This window comes from Rattus norvegicus, chromosome 5 (genome assembly GCF_021556685.1).
Source record: "Rattus norvegicus strain SHRSP/BbbUtx chromosome 5, alternate assembly SHRSP_T2T, whole genome shotgun sequence".
In the NCBI taxonomy this organism is placed as follows: Eukaryota; Metazoa; Chordata; class Mammalia; order Rodentia; family Muridae; genus Rattus; species Rattus norvegicus.
In genome coordinates this window covers 119,590,803-119,607,442 of record NC_141538.1, presented here as the reverse complement: position 1 = coordinate 119,607,442, position 16,640 = coordinate 119,590,803, and the positions used below count along the sequence as shown (strand labels likewise).

The following is a 16,640-nucleotide window of genomic DNA, read 5'->3' as shown; positions in this document are numbered from 1 at the left end:
AAGACTCTGGACTCCCAGGCAGCTTTTGGGTTTTCTCTGGCTGTGATAAACACTGAGAGAAAGTACATTGCCAGGTTGTCTTGTTCCCATGCCTCCTTTCTTTCCTTGTGAAGCCTACAGTTCTCACAATTCCGTTTAGTCATTTTACTCTCTGGCAGAATCTTACTCTGTAATGCAGAATTCCTTTTCACTAAAAACTTCTCTTCAGTTTTCTTCCATGAAAATCATTCTCATGTTAACTTCCTTTCCACTTCTTGTCATTCCTTACAATTTGTTTCTGCCTCATTTTGATTATTTCTTTAAATTTATATATAGAAACAATACTTCAAGGTCTTCAAATTCAAAACAGAAAACCATCAGTAAAAGAACATATTTCACTTCTCGTGCTTTGATGTGTTTCTTCTGTTGCTCATTTCCAGCATCCTATATGATTAACCAGTGCAGTGATCTCTTGTGTCAAACTGTGATTGTATTAACAGTGATGGAGTTTGTAAAATTGGAGATTTAAAAAGAAGATAAATAGATCAAATTTTAGATTGTTTTTTTTTTCTTGAGGGAAATAGGGATTTTCATATCATAGTTGAGTAGCATAGGTAACTCCAAGCCCCTTGACTTTGTTCTGTTCTTTCCACTCTGCAGTTTGTGTTAGTAGCTTATGGAAGTGAGGATGGAAAGCCTGACTTGTTGTGCTTTGTATTAGAAGTCATCAATAGGAGCAAGAAAATGGCTGGCAAGAGTAACTGAAGGTGGAGGATTTTAAGTTAATTATGTCATCTTTTTCGGATACATTGAATTGTAGTTTGGTGAAGAGAGTGGTTTTTGTTGATGGAGAGTTTGTTCAGGAGGTTGAGATAGGCCTCTTGTCTGGGAGGCAGACAGCTTATGTTTGCTGTTACAGTTTATTTTAAAATGATTTAATTTTTGCATTATTACATCTTATTATTACCAATTTTGCCTTTTAGGGAAATGACAACATGTGGAAGTAAGACACATTGGTAATATTTGCAAAGGGCTCTCTGGGGCCCTGGGCAGAGCAGGCTTGGCTGCCTGTCATGAATGCCAGAGACAAGTAGTGGTGAGAGGCATGAGAGGCATTTTAATTGGTGTAGGGATAGGGAAGAAGAGAGAGAGTCTATGGCCTGAGCTCTGCCCTGAGGAGCTAACAAGGGCTTTGAGGTTCTTAGAGTGTTTAAAAAAAGGCAAGGGTTGTGCTTTGCATGCATGTGATTTGGCTGAGCGGATAATCTCAGTTAGGTGGTGGTATGGTTCATCATCATCTCAAGAGCATCTCTGAGCTGGGTGGATGTGGTGGTGCCTGTCTTCAATCCTAGCCCTCAGGAAACTGAGGCAGGAGTGTTACTGAGATTGGAGGTCAGTGTGGCATTTGTAGAGAAACCCCCAAACAAACCAAGGTGTGTGGGGGAAGGCGGGGGAGGGGAGACTTTCTGCAAAGCTCCAGAGAAATCTTCATCACTGGAAGGAACAAATCAGTCCCCATTGTGAGAAGATTGTTCCTCTGCCCTGGTTCTGTCATCAGGAGAAATGGTTCCATTATGGCAGCAGGGTAATTGCTCCTGCTTAGCCAGACACTGTTATCATGCGGTCATCTGTCTGTGAGACTGTTTCTTGGGGATAGCTTTGGCCTCTTGTTGTAAAGATATTTATTAATCAGATCAGCGGTTCCTGGAATCCAAGAAATTGTGGGCATGAATGACTCAGTAGAATTCAGAAGGAAAAAGTTACAGGTAAAATTGAGTTAGATGAGGACAAAATATAGTTAGGTTAGTGAGTGGACCCCACCTCACAGAGGAAGAGGACTTATATCCATTATTAAATAAAGGTGATCTCTTTTGAAGTAGTTGTCTCAATTGTTTCTCTCTTTAACATTTAAACCAGCAATTGATGTGTGATGTTTCTGGTTTCTTGAGTCAGAACTGAGTTCCCTTTCTCATGTCTCAAAGAATGAACATAGATGGAACCTTATGCCTTTAATCCCAGCACTTGGGAGGTGGAGGCTGGTGCTTCTCTGTGACTGAGGCCAGCTTTGACTAGACAAGCAAGTTCCAGGGCAGCCAGGACTGCCCTCAACAACAACAACAACAACAACAACAACAACAACAACAACAACAACACCCTAAATTGATTATATTTCTTTCTGAAGGATTTTTTTATCTTTTTCTTTTTCGGAGCTGGGGACTGAACCCAGGGCCTTGCGCTTGCTAGGCAAGCGCTCTACCACTGAGCTAAATCCCCAACCCCTTTCTGAAGGATTTTTGTTGTTGTTACTTTAGTTTTGACAAGTGGATTAGAAATGTAAGGACTTTTAAGCATGGTTAAGAAACACTTGCATTGCCCCCACCCCCACCCCGCTGCTGCGCCTGCTCAGAACCCTATGGCCCTTCTCGGCAGTGGAGTGCGTGGGGACGCTGCAGCGGCGGGCTGCACCAGCGGTGCAGAGCTGCCTGGTCACCTCCTGGCACCGAGGCGGCGCGGGGATGTCCAGGGCGCACAGACGGGCGGGCGCGGCGGGCAGAGGGGGATCCGAGATGAAGCCAGGCGCCCCTGCCCGCTGTGGTACTCGCGGTCTAAGGCTGCCCGGGGTGCAGGAGCCGGCGCCGTGCAGCGCAGGCACAGGAGGCGCAATGTCGGTGCTGCTGCTGAAGATCGGAGTTGTGCTAAGCACCATGGTCAGGATCACCAACTGCATGTTCCAAACACTGCTCTCCCTGATGGGCCTTAATACCACCCGGCTCTTGGCCGCCAGCAGCGGGATGTTGGACCGCAGCCGGTGTGTTGCCCACCAACCCCGAGGTGAGCTGCAGCTCTGCCCAGGACAGTGAGGGCAAGTGTATCTGCACGGTGGTCACCCCCCAGCAGACCATGCCAGCACAAAATAGCAGCTACTGGAAAAGGTGCAAAACATGTCTCAATCCATAGAAGTCTTGGGCATGCGGACTCAGAGAGTCCTGCAGTATGTGGAGAAGATGGAGAACCAGATGAAAGGCCTGGAGTCCAAGTTCAGGCAGGTTCAGGAGAGCCATAAGCAGCATCTGGCCAGGCTAGCTTAAAGAGTTTTTTCAATGTGCCGCTGACTGAAGAAGCAGCCTCTCTGCCCCCTTGTAACCATGAGAGAGCCAGAGAGCTTTTTGCACCATGAATTTTTACGATTCTTTTCCAATCCTTAATGCCATTTCACTAAGGAACCTTGAATCCAACCAGGATCCTCCTTTTGTGTGTGACTCTAGATGCATCCCAAGAATAGTTTGAACCCTTCTCAATGCGCTTTTTGAAAAAGAAAAAGAAAAAAGAAAAAAAGAGAGAAAAAACACCCACAAACTGTGTGTGTGACCTAAAGCATGTGATGTAACCTTAAGATTCTCGACTGACAAATGAAGGCCTCCCCAACCCCGAAAGAGACACTTGCATTACCTGGACTCTATTAAAGGACTGGTGGATAGGACAGGAGTGAAAGGGTTCTCAAAGGTTGTCTTCTGAACTCCACTGACAATCAGTACTGCCTGTACCTGCCCAACCTCCAGTTTAAAGAAAAAGGCCAAATGGAGTCCTCAATTAAAGAGACTTTTTTTTTTTCCTGCAGAGACTACAGAATTACCCTTTGCCCTCTCCTCAATCTGTCCTCTGTCTAAAAAGATTGTGTTCCATCTCTAGCTTTCAACTCTCACCTCAGGCTGTTTTTGATGCTCTCTCTTTTGCTCCTAGTTAACTGAGGTGTCCTGTCCTGTCCTGTCCTGTCCTGTCCTGTCCTGTCCTGTCCTGTCCTGTCCTGTCCTGTCCTGTCCTCTCCTCTCCTCTCCTCTCCTCTCCTCTCCTCTCCTCTCCTCTCCTCTCCTTTCCTTTCCCCCTTTCTCAGTGTGGCCACGATGAGTAAATCTTTCTCTGCCTAAGTCTAGCTTTTTGTGGGCTACAAAGGTCCAGGTTTTTAAATCTTAAAATTTTGAAAACATGATGACTTCTGCTGTTTTTTTACTACCCTCCTAATTCTTTTACTATTAATGTCTAAATATGCACATTTGTTTTGATTGAATGAGCTGGTGTTAGTATATGTTACTATTGACGAAGGTCCACAGATTACAACAGGGATTTTTTTTTTATATGTAATGATATACCCACTATTATGTCACACAGAATAGTTTTCCTCCCTATGATGGTTAGTTTTTTCCTTGTTTGTTTGCTTTTTCAAGTTGATACAAGCCAGGATCATCTGGGAAGAAGAAGCAACCTTAATTGAGAAAGTATCTCCATCAGATTGCCATAGGCAAGGTCTGTGGGGTATTTTCTTATTGGGGTGGGAGGGACCAACCGGTGATGGATGTGTCCCCCCCTTCCCTATTATGTAAGGAAGCAGGTGAGCAAACTAGCAAGCAGCACCCTCTTCAAAGTGCTTTTCTCTTCAGGTTATTTTAGTTATGGTGATCACAGCAATAGAAAGACAACTTCCACTGCCTTTCTCCTCCCCTCCCAGCCCCTAGAGCAGTTGTTTCTACTCTATACATAGTTTTGCCTCTTTCAGTATACCATAAAGCAGACATTACATAACTCATAACCTTTTCAGACCGTTTACTTTCACTTGAGACTATTCTTTCATGATTGACACCCATTTCTTTTTACAAATGAGTAAATTTATTATATGGGCATGACATTCCTTGTTTATCTAATCACAAATTATCTTGTTTATCTAAGGCAAATGGATGGAACTGGAAAATATCATCCTGAGTGAGGTAACCCAATCACAGAAAAACACACGTGGTATGCACTCATTGATAAGGGATATTAGCCCAAATGCTTGAATTACCCTAGATGCACAGAACACATGAAACTCAAGAAGGATGATCAAAATGCGGATGCTTCACTCCTTCTCTAAAAGGGGAACAAGAATACCCTTGGCAGGGAAGAGAGAGGCAAAGATTAAAACAGAGACAGAAGGAACTCCCATTCAGAGCCTGCCCCACATGTGGCCCATACATATACAGCCACCCAATTAGACAAGATGGATGAAGCAAAGAAGTGCAGATGGACAGGAGCCGGATGTAGATCGCTCCTGAGAGACACAGCCAGAATACAGCAAATACAGAGGCGAATGCCAGCAGCAAACCACTGAACTGAGAATAGGACCCCCGTTGAAGGAATCAGAGAAAGAACTGGAAGAGCTTGAAGGGGCTCGAGACCCCATATGTACAACAATGCCAAGCAACCAGAGCTTCCAGGGACTAAGCCACTATCCAAAGACTGTACATGGACTGACCCTGGACTCTGACCTCATAGGTAGCAATGAATATCCTAGTAAGAGCACCAGTGGAAGGGGAAGCCCTGGGTCCTGCTAAGACTGAACCCCCAGTGAACTAGACTGTTGGGGGGAGGGCGGCAATGGGGGGAGGGTTGGGAGGGGAACACCCATAAGGAAGGGGAGGGGGGAGGGGGATGTTTGCCCGGAAACCAAAGAATTATTATTAAGTATTAAATAAATTAAAAAAAAAAAACTCATCAATGTAATGGGGAAAGTTATTTTGTTGCATAATTCGGAAGTCACTGTGTGTTTTGGTTGATTGTGGACACTGAGGACTATAGTCATTAATAAGTTATGACTACATTTGAATCTCTAAAATATTTTTGTCTAAACCACTTATTTAAATAAATTTAAAATACTAATATGAAAGGCCAACAAATACCTTAAAGTCTTGGAATTTCTGTATTCTAATGCCTTCTTGGCTCAACACAGTTTGTATGAAGATCTTGTCACTTGAGTTTTATCCTTAAAATGCCTTAAGAATTGAGTTGGTTAACAAGAGAGGCACAAATTCTCAGGGAACAGTTTGTGTTCATTGACAACATCAAGGCTGCTGCTGCTCACGGGCCACTATGGCTCAGTAGAAGCCCTAGACTCTATACGGTCACTCAGTCTGCTAAAGAGAGTGCACCAAGTAAGGAGGGGAAAGTCATGTGGAGGATTTGAAGGCGAGGGAATAATGGGGTGGGCTTTACTAAAGCAAATTGTATGCATATATAAAATTCTCAAAGAATATGGAAAGTTAGAAAAGAGTTTGGTTAATAATGTGAAAGGCTGGAAAGAGAAATTAGGTTCAGATTATGGGAGGCTTTTACTGTCTGAGTGCAAGGCCGTTCTTTAGTAGTTGGAAATAGAAAACAGTCTGCTGGGGCACAAGTGAGGAGGTAGTAGGATTAGAAAATAAGGAAGAGCTTTTTCCATCCAATTCTTAGCATAGTTTGATGTATATAAAATATTTTAGGTTTCCAATCTTGATATATATTTTAACATATATGTATTTTATAGCTTATACTCTCTTATAGATTATATTCCTACACATTAGAAACCAGCCATGTAAAAATTAGCTGTACTGCTTGTATCTTCCATCAGTATTAAAAACAGTATTATAGTGAGTTTGAAGCCAGCCGGCTTTACAGAGCGAACTCTAGGCCAGTCAGAACTGCATAGTGAGGCCCTATCTCAAAAAAGCTAAACAAGAAAGATGTTATAATTATAAGCAAGAACAAAATTGTTAAGATAATTTATTAATTTAGTCTTAATATGCTGAGACGTTATTTTATAAATAAATTTTAATGTACTTCTTCCATTCTAAATGAGTTTTCTTTAACATGTGCACGTGTGCATGTCAGGTATGGGTGTGTTTGTAATGCATTACTTTTTTTGTTATAGAACGGTTGCTGCTGAAGTTAGAAAGCAGATCTCTGGACAGTACAGTGGTTCCCCCCAGCTGCTCAAAAACCTCAACATAGTTGGTAATATATCCCACCACACCACAGTAAGTAGCATGCTCAAGTCATGGAGTGTTGCAAGTGCATTACTGAAGAAAAGAACTGACAGAGAAGTCAGTAACCTGGGATCTGCAGCAGTCCAGGCCTGTTGCATTTCCAGTTCAGATGCATTGAGGGCGCTGGAGAAGTGTTGGTTTCCTAGTCAGCCCTGAAGCTCTGTGAGCAGGACTTAATCAATGCTGGGGGGTTATACTTAGGTTTATTATATGAAAACTAGAGTCTTGTACAAGTAGGCACTGAGGTAGGCACCATGTGGGTTTGCAACTGTCTATCCCTTTAATAGGAAATAGCTATTGTATCATATTGTAGACTGGGCATCGCAGATTCAGGCAAATTGTCTTTTATGAAAGAAGCTATTACGAGATATTAATTTTTATTTAAACTCATATCTGTGTTAAGAATAAAAATTAAAACCAACCTTCATTTAGCCTTCATTTATCTTAAAATTAGAATACTTTAAATTTCAAATGTAGAAAACTGAAAGGGACAGAGTGGCTGGAATGGTGTCCTTTGCTGTGGTCCGAGCATCTGGAGGTGGAGGGAGGATGGGCGCAGTGAGTGGGAGACGCTGGCTTAAACACGGAAGGGGACTCTACAGTCCACGTGTAGCTAAGGAAACATACTGAATATTGAACAAATATTATATGCCAATGGGGTGAGGGGTTTGATTGACTGGTAATAACATGTTATAAATGTTTGTGTTACTAAAACTTTAAAACAGCAACTTGCTTTTATGAGCAATATTAGTTAGTTGGGACCTTTTAATAATACATGGATTTCTGGATAATTTCAATGTGCATGGGAGTATCCTTTAATTATGTTAAACTCTGTCTTTTGTCATGTTATTTTCTTGAATTATACCTTAGTTAGTCAAAGTTCCATAGCTATACACCAGATTTGGTTTTTATAAATGACTATAACTCGTATATATTTTGCTTTTGCTGCCAGTCTGATTGCCATATCTTGTCTTCTTATTCTGGTATCCTGACTCCAGCTCTTCTCATGACTGTGAAGACCCAGACAGCACAAATCCACTAACCGTTTACTGTCCTTGCCCCATGTCCTCCTCTGTCTTTACAAAGAACTTACTTTCTGTGAGCTCTGATTACCCTGTTGCATCTTTCCCTCAATTTCTTTAACCTCCTCTCGTGTTACTTCGCCTTGTGGTTTAAATCTGTCTCTGCTTATCTGTCATGTCTGTGGAGCTGACTGGCTAGAGTATGCACAGTGTAACTGACTATGTTCCGTAAAATTTGCACCAGGTTTACCACCTCAGTTACTTACGTGCTTTGCAGTGGTTTCCCTCACTGATGCCGCCCTGTCAGTGGTCACACTTGTGCCCCCTTTCCACTCTCATTTACACAGTCTTCCTTCTGTGCCTCACTCTTTCTACTAGCCTCCAATTTCCACATTTTCTTAGCAGCAGTATTTTTTCAAAGGGTGTGCAGTGCTTGTCAAATTTAATTTCTCTTTGAAAAGGTCCTCGTTGATGACGGTTGTCACTGGGGGAGATAGGATACTGCACGTTGGCGTTTCCGTACTGACTGCATTCACTATCACACTGAACCACGCTATCATCTACTGTCTGGTATCTCTTATTTCCTTGTTGGTTTTAAAATCAAATTTTGTAGTTGGCTCCTCAGATCAGAATTCAGGAGAGCGTCAGCATGTAGGATTCCATCTCAGTCACTTAGTTTTCCGCCATGTTCTTGCGTTCCTCCCCTCCACCCCTAACTTTGAGCTTATTTGGAGGTTGAGTCACGTGTCCCCCCATTGCAGTGTCCTGCTTGCTTCCCTGTAGATGTGTTTATTTGCTATTTCCTCGAATGGATACATTTCTGCCCTAACTTTAAAAAAAATGGCTTCAATCGAGCTGTAGCTCATCTACATGTGAACCATAAACACCCAAAAAGCAGTTGCTGTTATTATCTGCATTAAACTGTGTATCATTTAAACATCTCCTAAGTCCTTGTGAGATCAATTTTCTTTTTTTAATTGGCTATTTTTTATTTACATTTCAAATGTTATCCCTTTCCCCAGTTTCCTGTCCAGAAACCCCCTATCCCATACCCCTCCCCCTGCTTCTATGAGGGTGTTCCCCCTCCCATCCACTCACCCCTTCCTGCCTCCCCGCTGTGACATCCCCTACACTGTTTATGATTCACACGGTACCTGTTGCTAGTTGTTCATTCCAAAGAAGGCTGGATTAAAGGTCTCTTCTGCTTAGTAATAGGCAAGTGGACTTCTGTTGAGCATTGCTTTCTCCAAGAAAGAATCTCTCTATTTGTAGTTCTAGCTGTCCTGGAACTTGCTATGTAGATCAGGCTGGCCCTGAACAGAGATCCAACTCCCTCTGCCTCCTAAGTGCTGGGATTAAAGGCGTGTGCCACCAGTCCCAGCTGAGCCTTTTTGTTTTCTGTGTATGGCATTTTGTCTGTAAATATGTCTGTGCACCACTCAGATGTTTTGCCTTCTGAGGCCAGAAGAGGGGATCAGATCCCTGAGGGTTGGAGTTATAGATGGTTGAGACAGCCACCATGTGGATGTTTGGAATCCAGTCTAGGACCTCTGCAAGAGGATCCTGTGCTCTTAACCTTTAGGCCATCTCTCTAGTCCCCCAGCGAACATCTTGAGAAATAACATGTTCTTAATTTTGCTGATCTATAAACTGCACACTTATTATATATTCTTCAATATTTCACCTTAATTTTTTTTCATTCTTGAATTTGAGAAGTATACTATCTTACTAAAAAGTGTACTTTCGAATTATTATTAAGTATTAAATAAATAAAAACTGAAAAAAAAACAAAAAAAAGTGTACTTTCATAGCTGAAGAGACGGGTCAGCAGTCAATAGAGGGTAAGAGAACTTAGGCGCGTGTGCGCGCGCGCGCGCACACACACACAATTTAAAAATCTTTCAAAGTATACTTCCAGCCTGGGCAAAATACAATGAATATTTTATTATTAATAATACATAATTAGGTCTGAGTATTAAGTATTCCATGGTTATTATTAAACTATTACAAATGACTGTAAACTGGATGTCTCAAAGCAATAGAAGCTTGCTCTGTGGGAGACAGAGAAGCCAGCAGCAGGTAACTGAACTAGAGCCTCTGCAGTCGTCCCAGGGGACTCAGTCCTATTCTGTTCTGGTGCTCCCACATTTCTTTATCTGAGACTGCATCTGTTGTAGGATATTTGATCACTGTAAACCTGGAGATTGTGTTGTTTACTGGAAAAATTCCTTTGTAGTTGTGGTGTGGCTTAACCTTAGCCCATGCCTTAGATCCCTCTGATTGGAGTATAGAGAAGCCCTTAATACTCATCTTTAATCCCAAACTATGAAGGTAAAGTTAGTTTGTAGAAGGAAGCACCCATGTTTGAAACTGATGTCTAATTGAATGGCAGAAAAAGCAATGAATCAGAGAAAGATTTGATGGACTAGGATCTGCCCAACTCTCATAGAAAGACAGAGGAAAGGGAAGCCATAAGAGAGAGCAAGGAGGGAAGGGAGGCAGTTTTGCCTGGACAGTTTTACAGAGACCAGTTGAAGAGAGAACAAGCTAGACACAAGTGAAGACAGAATGAGCCAGGGAATGAGAAGGAACTAGAAGATTAGAACAGACTGCCAGAGTTAGTAGGAGGCTAAGCAGAGTAGCTCAGTGAGAAACCGAGAGAAGCCAGATTGAATCAGCCAGCTTGGAGAGGAATTTTGAGCAGAACAGCTGTGTTGAACCAGTGAACCAGAAAGAACTAGAAAAAGGTGAGCTTATTCAGCTTAAGTCTCAGAGGCTGAAAACATTCTAGGCCTAGATTAGATTGATCAGAGGCTAGGAGCTTCCTGGACTAGGCTAGGTTAGCAGGTGGTGGCAGAAAACCTTCAAGATGACAATTACATCACACGAATAAGTTTACTGTTACATGCATCACTCAGTTTTTGAAGGTAGACTCTTCAAGTATGTCTTTTTGCTCCCTTTTACATGGCTTCTTCCCCAGTGTATACAGCCCAGATCACCTCTGACTCCTTAAATGAATACTGATGGCTGCATGTAAGGCACAGCCATATAATGCAGGACAATGTCCCCATCTTACGCTTTTTTTTTCTTTATTAATTTGAGTATTTCTTATTTACATTTAGATTGTTATTCCCTTTCCCGGTTTCCAGGCCAACATCCCCCTAACCTCCTCCTCCCCTTCTCTATGGGTGTTCCCCTCCCCATCCTCCCCCCATTACCGCCCTCCCCCCAACAATCACGTTCACTCGGGGTTCAGTCTTGGCAGGACCCAGGGCTTCCCCTTCCACTGGTGATCTTACTAGGATATTCATTGCTACCTATGAGGTTGGAGCCCAGGGTCAGTCCATGTATAGTCTTTGGATAGTGGCTTAGTCCCTGGAAGCTCTGGTTGCTTGGCATTGTTGTTCATATGGGGTCTCGAGCCCCTTCAAGCTCTTCCAGTTCTTTCTCTGATTCCTTCAACGGGGGACCTATTCTCAGTTCAGTGGTTTGCTGCTGGCATTCGCCTCTGTATTTGCTGTATTCTGGCTGTGTCTCTCAGGAGAGATCTACATCCGGTTCCTGTCAGCCTGTACTTCTTTGCTTCATCCATCTTATCTAGTTTGGTGGCTGTATATGTATGGGCCACATGTGGGGCAGGCTCTGAATGGGAGTTCCTTCTGTCTCTGTTCTAAACTTTGCCTCTCTCTTCCCTGCCAACGGTATTCTTGTTCCCCTTTTAAAGAAGGAGTGAAGCATCTGCATTTTGGTCATCCTTCTTGAGTTTCATGTGTTCTGTGCATCTAGGGTAATTCAAGCATTTGGGCTAATATCCCTTATCAATGAGTGCATACCGTGTGTGTTTTTCTGTGATTGGGTTACCTCACTCAGGATGATATTTTCCAGTTCCATCCATTTGCCTATGAATTTCATAAAGTCATTGTTTTTGATAGCTGAGTAATATTCCATTGTGTAGATGTACCACATTTTCTGTATCCATTCCTCTGTTGAAGGGCATCTGGGTTCTTTCTGGCTATTATAAATAAGGCTGCAATGAACATAGTGGAGCACGTGTCTCTTTTATATGTTGGGGCATCTTGTGGGTATATGCCCAAGAGAGGTATAGCTGGATCCTCAGGCAGTTCAATGTCCAATTTTCTGAGAAACCTCCAGACTGATTTCCAGAATGGTTGTACCAGTTTGCAATCCCACCAACAATGGAGAAGTGTTCCTCTTTCTCCACATCCTCACCAGCATCTGCTGTCACCTGAGTTTTTGATCTTAGCCATTCTCACTGGTGTGAGGTGAAATCTCAGGGTTGTTTTGATTTGCATTTCCCTGATGACTAAGGATGTTGAACATCTTACACTTTTTTTTTTGTTTTTTTTTTTTTCTTACTCTTCCATTTTATTAGATTTTTTTTTTTTTATTAACTTGAGTATTTCTTATTTACATTTCGAGTGTTATTCCCTTTCCCGGTTTCCGGGCAAACATCCCCCTAACCCCTCCCCCTCCCCTTCTCTATGGGTGTTCCCCTCCCCATCCTCCCCCCATTGCCACCCTCCCCCCAACAATCTAGCTCACTGGGGGTTCAGTCTTACACTTTTTAACCATGTACATTAGCATGCACAGTGGCCATGGATCAGGGTGTGGAGAGTTTTGGGAGGGTCTTTGTTTTACCTGCCACAGTCTTGGTTATATGTATTTGGTAGAATGATCACCAGTAAGAACAATAAAATGAAGGCAGCTTTTAGAAACTTAGCAATACAGATTCCAAAGATAGTAATAATCATTCTAGTTAGTACACAGAAAGCGATAACATGTAACAAGATTGCTAATTACTGATTTTGTTTTTTATGTGAGAATTATGGGAAGAGTCTGTATGTGAGGGTTATGAGTGTGAGGAAAGCGTGGGAGCCTAAGGCTGAGTGCTGTGAGCCTTAGAGTCAGCATGTCTGCTCACATTTTAGAGAACTAGGCTAACAACACATTCATTGTTTCCTTTGCCCAAAGTTGTCAGATTCTTGATTCACCTCTTTCTTTGCACTGTCCTCTCGCTAAGGTGCCCCTTACGGAAGCAGTCGATCCTGTGGATTTGGAAGATTACCTCATCACTCACCCCTTAGCTGTGGATTCTGGGCCTCTTCGGGATTTGGTTGACTTTCCTCCAGATGACATTGAAGTTGTGTATAGTCCTAGGGACTGCAGGACCCTTGTTTCAGCTGTGCCTGAAGAAAGGTAAGGAGACAGTCACCATGTTTTAGCTTTAGTGTAACTATAGGAAGACAGTTTTCATTACTTAAGCCAGACTTTTATGGTATTTCGTATTATTAAAAAAAAACTACAAAAAGTTTATGAAAGTCATTGCTGTATTCTTCCTTTGGATCCCTTTTTGAGAGTCTTTCTAATAATAACTCTGTGTATATTCTACTTTTCTGTCTAAATTATAAGTATTTATTTATTTATTTATTTATTTATTTATTTATTTATTTATTTATTTATTTATACAGTGAAATGGATCCACATGTTAGAGATTGTATAAGAAGTTACACAGAAGACTGGGCAATTGTGGTCAGAAAGTAAGTCGCTTGTTTATTATAACATTTAAAGTACTGAGTAGAGAGTTGGAGAGATGACTCAGTTATGAGCACCCACTGCTGTTGGAGAGGACACAGATTTGGTTCCTGGCACCCATTACACAACCATCTGGAATTCCAGTTTTAGGCTATTCCATGGCCTCTTTTGGCAATCACAGGCACACGGCATGCACATTGTTACATACATGCAGACCAGCACTCATACACATAAAATGAATAGGTAAATCCTAAAAAAAAATCACTTAGTAGAGTTTTTTAATGTTATTAAGTTAGTTAGATTTCATAAAAATTGTGAGACTTATTCTTTAAACAAAATTGTTAAAACAGAAGAATATTATCTATAGATATATTATTTTATTGAATTCCACATGTTTCTTTATAAAATACTAAGCTTGTAGTAATTCTATTCCTATATTGTTGAGAGTCATTATGAACTGATAGAATGTAATGGTGATAATTCTGTAGTCTAATTCTCTTAGGAAATCATGATGGGTATTGTTGAATTGTTTTTCTTAAAAAATTTACAGTTTGTAAAACTTGCATAGCTAACTTAAATGTAACTGTCAGCTTTCAGATACAGTTATTTGAAAGTCTTTTTTTTTTTAAGGTGTTCCTGTGCAGCCCTGCTGAGCCTCTGTCTCTGCCCTCAGTGATGAGATTTCTTGTGTGTGCCACTACAACTGTAGTCTCTGCAATTTTCTTTAAAACTGTTTTAATACTTATAGGTCCTGGACCTTAACACTTACCCAGTTAGGTTCATAGAAAATAATCTTTTCTATGCCATAGTTAATAATTTTCTAACAGTATTTTTGAAATATTAAGTGACATTAATAAATAAAACGCAACTATTTTTCCTTAGTAATTCACATAATGAAAAAGGAGAGTCTTTATTCTGGAACATTTAACTATGGTTTTCTAAGGAGATAGAACAACAAGTAGTGATCAATTTAGTTATGACATCATTTTCACAGACAGAATGATCTGTACGGAATATTACTAGCATGAGTATCGTGGGGCTGGAGAGGTGGCTCCGTAGTTTAGAGCACTGGCTAATCTTGCTGGGGACCTGGGTGTGATTCCTAGCTCCACTAGCATCTAACAGCCATCTCCACCTCCTGATGCAGGGATCTGACATCCTCTTCTGTTCTCCGTGGGCATTGCATGCATGCACAGTTACATGCAGGCACACACATAAATATAAATCAGTGTAAAAACTGGTGTGTCCATTGCTTATAGTCTTACCCTCTTGGCTGCTGTCTTGTCTTGTGAGGCTTAAGACTGCAGTAGGTCTCATCTGTAGGAGTGTACTGACAGCCTTATTAGTTTGAGTGTGACCTATCGTAGGATACTTTACTGCTCTTTATACAGAACGGTTGTAAACACAGGATTGTTGGAACAGTCAGATTCTTTACATTACTTGATAAATGTAATATTCTTCCTGTTGGATAGTTGGAAATCCTCTTACTTCTCTGCATTTGGGTTGGAAACCTATAATCAAAAATCTTAGTAAAGGTATTAGTTGTGGGAAGGGAGAGATATTGATTAATTATTATTTTAGAATCATGAGGACTCATCATTGGTTGAAACATAGTGGAGGGGAATTGACATTAATTGCTAGTTATCATGTGCTGCGTAGTTTATTGAGTATTAAATCTTAATAGCATTTATGGTTTCAACAGATAAGGCACCTCAGACTCGAAGCAGTTAAATATTAATTTATCTGAGGTTCCCACAAACCAAAAAATGAGGTGACCAGGATTAGAAGCTAGAGCAGCAGACTCTAAAGCTTATAATTTTTCTGTTACACTAAATATTGTTACCTTCACTGATAAATGGAAGACAAAAGGGTGGGCTAGAAGTTGGTCTCTGTGAAAGATAATAGAGGCATGTGGTTGAAAACATTGAAAAACCATGGTAAAATGTTCTAGGTTACTAGGTTTTTATATGTTGTTATAGAAGAAAGTATGTTAATTAATTTATATAGATAGATAGAGAGACAGAGAGACAGAGAGACAGAGAGACAGAGACAGAGAGAGAAACAGAGAGAGATTTTATTATGAGTATAGATTGAGAGGTTTTATACAATATATAATGAGTTACTGCAAAAGTTAAAAAGTTCTTGGCTTGCTAGGCATAGTGTCACATGCTTTTAATCCCAGCACGCAGTAGGCAGAGGCAGTGAGTTTTAGTCTAGCCTAGTCTATAGAGTGAATTCTAGGATAGACAGTTACATAGTGAGACCATGTCTAGAAAAAACAAAACAAAACAAAAATTCAGTGCTTACATGTATCTCTTTACATTATTAAAATTTTATATTATTATTAAAATCATTATTTTCTACTTATACTTTTTTTAACCTTGGTTTCCTGGTTGTTTGTTTGTTTTTAAATTGACTGGTTTTCTGAATAGAAAGTAAAATTTAAATCATTGGCACAAGAGGGAAGAAAAACAGGATTTCCTTTTAAAAGTGGATAATCTGCTCCTTATTTAGATTAAAGGAGCTTTGGATGAACAGTTTCCTAAATCCTGGGTTAGCACACTGAGAACTGCTAGATAGATCCCAGTCATGTTTGTGTGAAGAAATAATTATAATTTATATGATTATGCTCAGCATAAGAGATTCTGAAAAATTGATTTTATTTTTTTTAAATAGCAAGCATGAGAGAGCTCTTTTTTTTTTTTTTCCTTTTCTTTTTTTCAGAGCTGGGGACCGAACCCAGGGCCTTGTGCTTGCTAGGCAAGCGCTCTACCACTGAGCTAAATCCCCAACCTTGATTTTATTTTTAATAGATACCATAAACTGGGAACAGGATTTAACCCCAACACGCTGGATAAACAGAAAGAAAGACAAAAAGGACTGCCCAGACAAGTCTTTGAATCTGATGAGGCCCCAGACGGCAACAGCTACCCGGATGAGCAAGTAATGCTTTTACTTTAAGTGACCGTGAGGGAGTGGTTTTATTAACTAATAAGTAATGTTTATAATTTGATATTTTTTTTGTAACAGGATGACCTTAAAAGACGTTCGATGTCAATAGATGATACTCCAAGGGGTAGCTGGGCCTGCAGTATCTTTGACTTAAAAAATTCACTTCCTGATGCCTTGCTTCCTAATTTACTTGATCGAACTCCAAATGAAGAAATAGATCATCAGAATGATGACCAAAGAAAATCAAACCGCCACAAGGAGCTGTTTGCTTTACACCCGTCTCCAGATGAGGTATTGACTTTGC

The 16,640-nt window shown here is 40.9% G+C and overlaps 1 protein-coding gene and 1 pseudogene across 8 annotated transcripts in view; both read left to right on the top strand.

Annotated features, from left to right (window-relative positions):
- Positions 1-16,640, top strand: part of Dock7 (dedicator of cytokinesis 7) — a 183,874-nt gene that overhangs the window by 18,552 nt on the left and 148,682 nt on the right. For all 8 annotated transcript variants that reach the window (NM_001415886.1, NM_001415885.1, XM_087549058.1 and 5 more), the window contains 5 exon segments: positions 6,695-6,800; positions 12,873-13,048; positions 13,321-13,389; positions 16,198-16,327; positions 16,415-16,627. In NM_001415886.1, the coding sequence (NP_001402815.1) occupies positions 6,695-6,800; positions 12,873-13,048; positions 13,321-13,389; positions 16,198-16,327; positions 16,415-16,627 (694 nt within the window).
- Positions 2,344-3,153, top strand: LOC148005933 (noelin pseudogene; annotated as a pseudogene).